The sequence below is a fragment of the Limulus polyphemus genome, unplaced genomic scaffold, assembly GCF_000517525.1.
Source record: "Limulus polyphemus unplaced genomic scaffold, Limulus_polyphemus-2.1.2 Scaffold957, whole genome shotgun sequence".
NCBI classification, from domain to species: domain Eukaryota; kingdom Metazoa; phylum Arthropoda; class Merostomata; order Xiphosura; family Limulidae; genus Limulus; species Limulus polyphemus.
The window spans coordinates 101,007-113,114 of NW_013666567.1; the positions used below are offsets into that span (position 1 = coordinate 101,007).

Sequence of the window (12,108 nt, forward strand, 5' to 3'; positions counted from 1 at the left end):
AACCCGGTTTCTAGCGTTTTAAGTCCGCAGACATACCGCTGTGTCACTGGGGGGCAAGGTGATATATGGAAAGCCTCACAAGAGGATGCGTGATGGGAGACATTGACACCGCTACTCTGAAGTTTAATCCCATGGTAACGCCCCGGTAAGAATATAAGCAGGAGAAGCAGATAATGCATGATTGCCAGGGAAAATATGATCACCAGTACTAGTATGTATAATTTAATAATCACTTACAATTGTAAATGATCTTCTGTATAAATAATCTTGTAATTGTGTGTTCCAAACTTAACATGCTTATTAATGAGTTTACAATTCGTTTTCAGTATGATTATACAAACTCTTTGTAGACATTTGATTTTTCTTTCTAAAATAACTTATAATTAAAATATTTCATTCATTTCTTAAACTTCAGTTAAATGTGGTCCATAATTTTATGAAAACGGTGTAGTTTTATAACTCATTTAAAACTATTCTGTATTGAAGTTTGATGTTTACTGGAATACAAAAATAATAGCCATATAATGCACGATTTTTTAATCATTCTGAACAGACAGTGGCAAAAAATGTATTAATTAATGTTAAACAATACAAAGTTCATTGTGCTAACTCATCGATAAAATAATTGTGGTTTCGCATGTTTAACTAACTATATTGGTAATTCTTAAACTAACTTGATCTAATAATAAAAAAAAACAATTATTTTTTACATTTTTATCAACTATACCATACATATTATTCTATTCAATTGGTATTAAAAATTACATAAAACATTTCTATGGAACATTATTTTTATGGCATTGACGTTAAACACTGTTGATTCAGAAGAAAACAGACAAACAAGCATTAAGAACAATCGATAAAGAAATAAGAAAAAATAACTTCTATAAGTTGATGTATAGTTATAGTTATATTTCCTACCAATATCTGGTCCATACTTTATATCACTCTTTTAAGTAATTCTAATGACTCGTAGTAAAGACGAATGTTTCGGGATTAATCGAAACCCTAGGATTTAGAACTTGTTTTTATTGTGAACTTGGTTTAATTGTAGAAGAGTTCTTTAAACATTTCAAAAACTAAATCTGTCAAAACGATTCAAAATTACACAGAGTAATATCTTTTTATTCCTAATCCTGCAAACTCTTCTTAAAACAAGGTTTGTTAAATTAAGAAATATAATCATTACCTATTCTGTTTTTAGGTAACATCCTAGTTTCGAAGTTCCTTACAGAGTTCAAATGTGCCCTTAAAAAACAAAACATATGTTTAAGTTATTAAATATAATGAAGATTGGAAATCGATCATTAAATTATTTACCATCAACACCATAGAAACCATGACAACCATTACTCTTCAATGTCTGAAATATATAAAATATGTTTCATTGGGTTCTTCTGTCTCCTTAATTCCCACAGATTTTGAGTTCACTCGTTAGCAAGACGTGATTATGTGCGATTGGCAGTTAAAACATTTGTTATTCTTTAAGAATTGTTTTTATAATTGTTTTAGATATGAGTATCAAAACCTACATGTGCATAAACCCGGTAGGTCATCAGTAAGTCTACAGATTTACAACGCATAAATCCGTGGTTCGATTCTCGCAGTAGATAAAGTGCAGATAACCCATTGTGTAACTTTCCACTAAGAACAACAATATAAAATACAAATATCGGTGAGTGAATTAGCAACACCAGACGCATAAGATTGTACTCATCTTCAATACTTAAATATACAAATGTTTCACAATATGTGAGATAAAAACGTCATAATTCGGTTCATTAACTGAACATACCATTACTATTTATTGGTAGTGGCTTGCTTTCGACTGCACTGCCTTGTACATGCTTTCAAAGGATTAGGAGTTTTACAACCTGGCCTAGATAATACATGAGCTGATAACCAAGGCTTTGTAGTCGAACCTCCTTTGTTAGCATGATTAAATCCTATCTAAAGGTGTGTAAACAAACAAAAGAGGTTGTAAATTTCGGTTATTCACAGCTGGCTCAAATTAGATCCTCCAATAACAGCGGGCGCCATCTGTAGGCGGTGACTACAAACAATGTAAGGTCTGGCGGTGTGCTGCAAGTAACGTTGGTAAACAAGATACCATGAAATTATGTTTACAATCATGGCTAACTTTCCCAATTAGCTTGGAAGAGAGTACAGCATTTGGCCCGTTTATCACGAACTGATAGTACTGTTACTATTTAACGAGTTTTCAACTGAAGCTTGTGACAATTAACGCAAGTAATATTATCAGAATATTGCACTTGAAATTACACCAGCGCTCAACAACTACCATACGAGTAATAAACAACGAACAACGTATCAATTTTACCATTTTATTCCTTCTTACGACAACTATTAAAGCAATAAATTGCAGATACTGAGTACACACACACACACACACATATATATATATAAGGCATAGATCATATTTTGAAGCAGTTTACCAAACATGGACTTTTGTAATGTGATGTAGTTAGAGCGCATAATCTCCCAATCTGTTACTTTTATGTGTATTTCCTTTTTTCTGCAAAAAATTCTGAGTGAACATATCTAAATGGAATATACCCGAGTAAGATGGTATTTTACATATTGCACGTTAAAGGTAAGCTAAATTATTACGGCATATATTAAAAATACACTAATATTTGTTTTCCATTTTAATGTAGAATCCATATAAAACGTTTTCTTTTTCGCAGAAAATAATATTGGGGAAGAAAACACATCTTATGAGTAATTTAGAGAATGGTAAAATATAAGGTTTACAAAGCTAAAAAAAAATTAATTCATAAAATATAATCATCTTCCCACCTACGTTTTACCTTTGGTGCTAATGATTCAAAAGTATCGTGTAAAGAGTGTTAACAGTTGTTCTAATAACACTCCTTCGTAACGACAGCGAATTAAATTAATCACGTTATTATCTTACCAGTGATGCTACAATCTAAAACTCCAAGTGTTCAAGATATATCGTGTTAAACTGTCACTAGAAGTATTGTTTGTTTGTTTGTTTGTTTATTATTAAGCACAAAACTACACAAAGGGCTATCTGTGCTCTGCCCACCACGGGTAACTAAACCCGGTTTCTAGCAGTATAAGTCCGCATACATACCACTGTGCCACTAGGGGGCCACTAGAAGTAGGCTTACAGCCAAAACATGTCATATATGTTAAAACGTTAGGTGTAAAGGTTTTATAATGATAAAGAAAATGTACTTGACAATTTCTGTCAACATCTTCAAATTTAACAGTCGAGAGGGGATCTTGATATAGTAGTTTGTTTGTTTGTTTGTAATTAAGCACAAAGCTACACAATGGGCTATCTGTGCTCTGCCCACCACGGGTATCGAAACCCGGATTCTAGCATTCAAGTCCGCAGACATACCGCTGTGCCACTGGGGGCCTTAATTTAGTAACATATCATGTTAATTATTTAGGATTAGCATATCTAACAATTTATGGTGGTGAATGTTGCATAAATAATATATCGTATTAGTTCTTTGTTGATGAAAAATATAACGTTATCATTAACCCTGATGATGGGGAACTACAAAACAATAACAACAAAAAGAAAAACTAAGCTTTTGGTTCTCAAGAAATGAATACTTGTTATAACATCTATTTAAAAGATACAATATTGCTTGATTTGTTTCTTATAAACAATAGAACTAAACAACAAGATTAGATACTCCAAGCTTAAGGAATAATCTCACTAATTCTGACTTGTTGGTCAGAGAAGGGCAACCAGTCAGCAGCACCTGTCGCTTTCATGTATATTCTTTATTGAATTTTGAGATGGACTTTTAAAACTTATACACAACTGGACATATTAAGCATGATATTAATATTAAGCAGTACCTTAATGTCTCGGACCCTTGACTTTCCGATCCACACAGACTGCACGCTAACAACTTGACCATCCAAGGCCCTTAGACAAGGTCAAATTCTTAAGATTCAGCCATAGCCATCCCTAGACTAGAACCGCTAAATAAAGGGGAAAAGACAACCAGTAAGGAGGACTACTGTCTACATGACTACTCTTAAACATATAGACGGCTAGCTGAAAATACAGAACGTTTTCAGCAGCATATCGCAGCTTCGAATTTTGAATATTTCAAGCTGGAGCCCATAATGCTAATCACTATATCCGATTCCGAATTAACACATTTAAAATAGTTCATTTCTTTAAATCCATCAGATAACATAAAATTATTAGGAAAAAAATTAAAAATTCAAGATTTTTACCCTGGTTAAATTGTGACTGATCATGATTACAATATCTGAATTGGACACATTTAACTTTACCTCTTCGCAATACAACAGCTATAGGAATAAAAAGGCCATAGTATCATCTAAGAAGTACTTATGTTGCATTTCACCTATTTTACTTGCAAAAGATCTAACTTTTTATGTGAAAATTAAGATAAGTGAAATATATGTTATTTTTATGACGCGTAAGTTGTACGTATGTGAAACAAAATGGAAGTTGAACCTAATTTCAATTTATCAATGTAGTATATCCTGTTCACTTGGACTTTACAGGTGTGGTACTACTTTAGGCAGAATTTATAAACAAAAGGTTAAGTGTTCAGATTACTTTCTTTCACTTCCTTCCATATTCATAGTGATTTATATGATTTGTTATTCAAGCCCCTCTCTCACGAAAATCCATAAACGTCAGAATTGATTGGCTAGAATAAATATGTCGTAACAACGGGAAGCTTTCATTCATGGACATGTTCCATTTGTTGTTATTTGAATTGGAGAGAAGGTTGATTGCTTTATCTACTTGACATTATATGCAAACCAAGTCCTTAAAATTTATTTCATGTACTTTAAGTTAGGCCAAGCAATTGATAAACCAATATTATAACAGAATAATAAAGACTACGTGACCATTGTGAAGTGGCTACCTAAATATATGACGTCGTACAGGAATGATTAAATTGCCCACTAACCTGCTCTTCTGCAGATAAAAATTTTACTAGCAATAAATATCTTATATTATTCCCAACGAGAAATGAAATTAAACATCTGCCACTCTAGAAAAAGTTGTTTTTTTTATTCAAGCATTCCAAGTTCTTTAAAAACATGTTTAATATCTCGCTTTGTGGATTCATGTTGATATGGATCAGATCAAAACAATGTATTTATTGGATTCCGCAGAAGACGAAGGTAAGACATTATAATGAACTTCATTGGATTTCTCTGACCAAATAACTGACTTACTGTTTTATTTGAATTAGTCATATAGTTATGAAATTGTAAAAGTGAACTATTCCATTTATGAATACAGAGAGTTGAGTACAGTATATTAAAACGGTTTTGAAGCTTCGATCTCGTCATTACAATGCATGTCATCACGTCCAGTCATACTCTATCTGACAATCGTACATCTTGACAATAGTCCTGCATCGTATTTTTCTTTGTAAAAGGCTCCGTGGTATGACTTCTCCCAAAACATACAACCCCTCCCTGCAGGCTTTTCATAATTCATCTAGCATACGAGGTCGACAATTTCCCATTTCTCATTTCAACAATCTCATTGCACATAAGTGGAATATCATGAATACCAATTTCACTCTTCAGCTGCTTGAGGTTTGTGATGGTTGAATGGGTGGTATGACTGTTGGTCTTATTTTGGTTAACCCTTATCCTGCTGGTCTCGTTTTGGATTATGTAGTGTACTGTTGTCTATGACACATTGTCGGATTTTTCCATTGAGCTTTATATTCTGGATCATCACCTGTTTAAGATGTCGCATTTTGCTTACCATGGTTTATTGCAAATTTCTTTCTGGTTGGTCCTGGTGCCCCAAGCTGGTACACATTTCTTTATTTTCCAATTTCATTAAGTACAAGGTATATTTCCGTCTTGAAAAGATGATTTAAATGTATGAATAGTTTGTGTTAGAAAGAGCTTTACTTTCCCTTCCCAAAAGCAATCAATTTTCAGTGGCATCATACTAATTATAACGCCAAACACTGTAAAAAAAGTACTTATAATACATGCGGTTTGACCATGACTTTATATTAGCTATGGATGTCTCGTGACTTCCTAATTTGCAAGTTCAAAATCATTTTAATATAACATACTCAACCCTGTATATAATAAAGCCTGCAATCTAAAAAGGAATAGCTGTGATTTTCATTTGACCATTCCCAGTGTACAAAAAAATAGTGGAATCTAATTATCTAATAACACATTTTTTACGTCAAGTACTAGCTAAATTTGCCTTTTCTTTGAAGTGTATATATAAAAAATGCGAAACAATCTGAATGACACCTTATGCAACATATATATATATATATATCATACAAAATAATTAAATAATCGCTTATTATACACGTGATTGTAACCTGTTTCCGATAATGTAATTTCTGAGGATAGAAATACGAGTTTTGATGCTTAACAAATAAAATTAAATAACACCCTTTCTAATTTTGAAACATTTTCCTGATAACGCTGGACGTTGTTTGTTTGTTTGTTTATAAATTTCACGCAAAGCTACTCGAGGGCTGTCTGCACTAGCCGTCACTAATTCTGAAGTAATAGACTAGAACACCTCCCACCGCCACGTTACGGTTTAGGCTACTCGTTTACTAACAAATAGTGGTATTGACCACCACATTACATCGAACCCACGGGTGAAAGAACGAGAATGTTCCCCAAGTCGAACTAGAAGTTGAGTTTTCCATTTAGAACAACTCTGTATTTTTGTTAATTTTTTATAATGGTTTTCCACAATGCACTAAGAATTTTTCTAACCTTTTGAACAACAAACAACATTCCATACTTCAACAGCAGGTTTATTTTCCTGAAGCTCTCTGGATTTGGTTTTCAACTGATACATTTGGAGAGGAATCTGGCACTTGGCAAGTTTTGTGCCTTTCTGTTTAAGACAGAAAAGACTTTATAAATGAGCACGAAAAATATCGTAATGATGGTAGTTGCTTTTATTTTTATATTCAGTTGGGAAAGATGGCGTTGCGATGTTGTTCAAATACTTTGTATGTTTGTTTAAGCACAAAGCTACACAATGGGCTATCTGTGCTCTGCCCACCATGGGTATCGAAACCCGGATCCTAGCGTTGTAATTTCGCAGACATACTACTGTGCCACTGGGGAGCTCAAATACTTTATAAGTTTTCATTTTCTGGGATTGTAATTTCTTTTGCTTCTATCTTTGTAGTTAGCAAATCTAAGGTTCCGTGGTTCTCGTCACTTTACCGCCAATAAAAAAAAAAAAATTAGCGCTCCGCAGTGGGGCCATGGGTTCTTTAAAAGAGTGAAGGTCAAATACCACTACAGTTTGACAATAGTAGCCCAAGAGTTGGTGGGGGAGGAGTGGCTGAGTAGTTACCTATGGACGACTAACGCAGACAGCCATTCATTAACTTTGCGCGAAATTCAACAACAACAAAAGCAATACCTTTTTTTAGTATGAAGAAATAAAAGTTATCAGTCACGGAAAAAGTAATATTGTACTCTTTCGAACACTACAGTTCCTTAACTTTTTCAACACAGCCATTTCAGCCTAAAGCAGAACATGAAATTGTCTACATCTAACTAGCTTTCGAAATATAAAATTCTTATATAATAATATGGAAAGTAATATCTACATAGGAATATTTGGCTATGACATGTTGTGTACGCATTTGTATCATACTTTTTACATCAAACTGTACCGATTAATGATTCCAATGTAATGCTTGTTTTATTACAACTATAGTTTGTTTGTTTGTTATGAATTTCACGCAAAGCTACACGAGGGCTATCTGCGCTAGCCGTCCCTAATTTAGCAGTGTAAGACTAGAGGAAAGGCAGCTAATCATCACCATCCACCTGCAACTCTTGGGCTACTCTTTTACCAACGAATAGTGAGATTGAACGTCACATTATAACGTCCTCACGGCTGAAAGGGCGAGCATGTTTGGTGTAACGGGAATTCGAACCCGCGACCCGCAGCTTACAACTATAGTAAGTCTGTTTTATTAAGAAATGTTTTGCATTAACCCTACTGACGTGTCTTTTGAAGCACATTTCAGATATTCTACGAATTATAATGTTTAAACACCTTATTCTATATTACCTTATTAGTTTTATGCTGATCAGAAAGAAAAGTTTTATTTTGAATAAAATATAAAAAAAATGTTTGTTGTAGCTATAGACTTTCAAGGTAATAAAGAAATCTTCACAAGAATAATTTTTTTTTAAAACGGTACAACAGACTTCTAGTTTAAAATCGTTCCGTGTTGTTCCAAAAGACAATTTCAAAGCTTAAAGCTAGTTTGACTAAAATCGGACCAACTGCACTGATCAAACTGTGTATTCATACAAAATTAGTAGGTTCGGTCTTCTTAGATCTATGAGTAATATATCTCGTTAAATGGTATATGTAAACACAACATTTTAAAGGTAAAACTAGAGAATAATTCTAGAAATACAATCGAACACAGTTTTGTGCAGAAATTGGCTGTTATGAAATAAACGTTTTACACAGGAACAAACTCTCTGTTTAGGCGGCTAATGTTTATATTCCTTATGTTTTTAGCTTACTTTGTATCTTTGTTGGTGATATATGCTGGCTGTACACTATTACAAATGCATGAAAACTTAAATGTATGTTCAGGTTTCTTGTATTGATAAGCTTTGTAGATCTTATGAGCAAACAGTTGGATGTATATGTTTTATGAGTAAGAACATGATATTTTTCTTTAAAGTTACTTTCTTCAATATTATTAGCTACAGTATTTAAAATACATTTTTATTATTATTATTATTTTGTTACGTGTATTATTTATGGTAGACTACATGTGGATCGTGTTCAACGACATATTATAGCTCCATACTCTAAGCCTTTTTGAAAGACAACCCAACACGTTAATCATGCCCAGCCTCCTTTGTGTGGGAGACTGATGCAAGAAAAATGCTTTTACAATTATTTTACCAAAAATAATGAGAATTCGTATTAAGCTGCCTTACATTTTGATTTAGTCATAAGAAGACCGAAAATACAAATGAACAACAACATATATTCAATTTTGAAGCAAATATAGTAAGTGCACAATTCGATGGAATGACAGCTATTCAGGATCTTGACAGAAGTCAAGTTGAAAGAATGATTTAATAATATACTGAACAAAAAGTCTAAAAGATGAATGAACAAACAGCGTAATATACAAAACAAAATGTCTGATAACTGAATGGGCAGGCAGAAATAATACACTAAATGAAGCATTTGATAAATGGATGGACAGAGCAATAGAACAATAAACGAAACGACTGACAAATGGATGGATAAGGAACAATAGAACAATAAACGAAACGTTTCACAAGTAGATCAACAGACTGTTTTCTCAATCTATATATACATTCTATGCTATAATGAAGATGTCCAAGTATGAGTGATCTGGTTCATGAAATCATACATTTCGTTCGCATCATATTAGCTTGTTCCAACTAGAACAAAACATAGGGTTCTCATACAATGTATGTTATTAACACAGAAATGCTAAAATACGAGGTGAAGAAAGACAGAAAAGTGGCACTTCGTTGTTACGTTTTCATCATTAAAATTGGAAAGTGTTAATGGTTAAACATTTATTTATAAATAATTTGATTTTGATTGATTTATTACCAGCGTACGTAAGCAAAATTTCAAGAGTAATTATTTTCAGTATGAGATAAGAGCAGGGTTAATGTTAAGGCTACTTCTGGTTCTTTGGTTAAATCTGTTTACAATCTATTTTAGTCTGTACTTGATGATACTTTTACTTGCGAAACTATGGTCGTAATAAATGAAACACTTGTGAAAGTATAATTGTTTTTGTTTTCTTTAATTCTGTAAGAGTAGAATAATTAACAACTTCAATAATTAATAGTACACATTGTAATGTAGATTATTTTTTAAGTTATTTTCGTTTGCAAAATTTAGTTTGACTATCGTTTGATCTGTTTTATTACAAGAAGCATAGTGTCAATAGTTTGATGTTTATTTGTTACTGAATGGTAGACAATTTAAACAACAGTTTATTGCTGTCAGCATGAACATGAACAAGCTTAATCCAGATCAAAAATGTTATGTAAACTATGGAAAATTCATATAATATACCAAATCATAGTCGAGTATATGATTAGCATATTTAAAGCCAACCGAGGTAATGGATAACAGAAGTTTGAAATGAGAAAGAATTCTTGGTATTTAACTCTAAGACAGAAGTTACGTGTGGAAGCAAGTGTTTCGAGTGATATACAATCGTAAACTACATCCATGTCAAAACAACTATGTAAATACAACTTGAAATGCCCGAAAACCTAATATATCACAAAATGTCAGAATGAAAAGCAGCTCTTGGCATCATTCAACATATATATATATATATATAAGATTTATTATTTATTGCTCGTTTATAAAGTAACCAGTTGAGTATAACCATTATGGGAATAAGAATGACACTGGTGGCTCAGCGATAACCTAGATAGCTTGCAACGCTAAAATTTAGATCCTCGTAACGGACAGCGTAAACAACCCATTGTACAGCTTTTCTTTAAAACGAATAAACAAGGGAATACAAAAGTGAATATTTGAGTCAGCGAAAAATTCATCATTTTATTACATGCTACGCATAGATTGATTCAATAATCACTAAATTAGTATTTTAATGTTCTGCTCAAGGAATAGAATTAAGTCCCAATAAAACAACGTAAGCATAAAAAGCAAGAACAGAAACAGTCATAAGTTTCTCCCTTCCATAACTAATTTAGAATATATATTTAGTTGAAATTATAGAAATTTGTTAAAGTTTGTGTTTGTTTCAGAATTTTGTGCAAAGCAACACAAAGGACTTTCTGTGCATAGTTGTTCCTACTGTTGAACTCATAAACTAGAGAGGAGGCTAGTCAACAGAACCCACCGCCAACTCTTGGATCAATCTTGTGTGATCAGATTATTGATTTTGACCATCACTTTTATACACAGACCCATAGCATCAGATCGCGGATTGCATTTTTGCGGCAACGGATCGCGAACCATGATATTTCAATTGATCATAAGATTCTGTACGATATCTTTAAAACTGATGTAAAGCTACTATAATATATATTTTTATATTATGGTAATTTCTTTATTTTACATAAATTCTGTAAATAATGTAATAGAATAAATAGGTACGAGCTCAAGTTTAATTTTTTTGCAAATGGTAGAACCGTCTTCATAACAACGATCTTCAATCAACAGTGACCCGATTTTTTTTATTCTTGAAATAACACAACTTCCTACCTAACAAAGCGTTAGCATCAATAAAGTGAGATGTTTCTTTTTGACTGAACGACTTCAGTGTTGAGGAAACGCCCCCACTATTGAAATACAAATTTACTCTTTGGCTTTAACTCGATCTTACAATTGCTCTCTGCCAGAAATAGAATCTTAAGACCAGGTCTCAAGATCAAATTATGAGGTCTCGGTCTTGACTACTCAAGTGTCAGTCTTGATCTCGGCATGTCAGATCTCGGATCGGTATTTTCATGAATTTCTTTACAGACATAAGTTATGATAAGTAATTCCATGGTTAAATGAAACACGCAAGGTATAAGTAATTCTAGGGTATTTTGAAATGTTTAAGGTATTGATCAGTAATTCTAGTGTGACTGGAGAAATGATAGAAGTAGATTAATGGTTTTAGGATTTGAAAAGTACGTCAGTATTGCTACAATTATTTGAGAAATGTATAAGAAATGGAGCAATAGTTTTACAATATTATAGAAATACGTAATATTCGGATCGCTATTTTCATGATATTTTGTGACACTTGAGGTTTGGATCGGTAAATCCACTGTACTTGAGACGCGTAAGGTGTGGATCAGTATCTCTAGAGTTTCTTCGGAAGCTTGAACTGTGGAACGGTAAATCCAGTGTTAATTGAGATGCGTAAGTTTTAGTTCTAGAGTGGCCAGATTTCCAAACCGGGACAACCCGGCATTTACCACTAATTTCAAACTGATGATTAGAAATTTGAAATAATTTAACTTATTTAATTTACTTTAATTTTATTGAATTGTTCCACAATTTTTCCAAATATATTAATATTGGCATAGTTT

The 12,108-nt window shown here is 32.8% G+C and overlaps 1 protein-coding gene across 3 annotated transcripts in view; it reads left to right on the forward strand.

Annotated features, from left to right (window-relative positions):
* The first annotated feature begins 2,458 nt into the window (after positions 1 to 2,458).
* The window catches only part of LOC106461432 (AN1-type zinc finger protein 2A-like), a 126,557-nt gene continuing 116,907 nt past the window's right edge, over positions 2,459 to 12,108 (forward strand). Inside the window, exon 1 of one of the 3 annotated variants that reach the window (XM_022388394.1) lies at positions 2,459 to 2,614. In XM_022388394.1, the coding sequence (XP_022244102.1) occupies positions 2,587 to 2,614 (28 nt within the window). In that variant the 5' untranslated portion in view covers positions 2,459 to 2,586. Of the gene's footprint in view, positions 2,615 to 5,168; positions 5,185 to 12,108 lie in introns of those variants that run through there. The other 2 variants (XM_022388395.1, XM_022388396.1) reach the window with 2 other exon arrangements.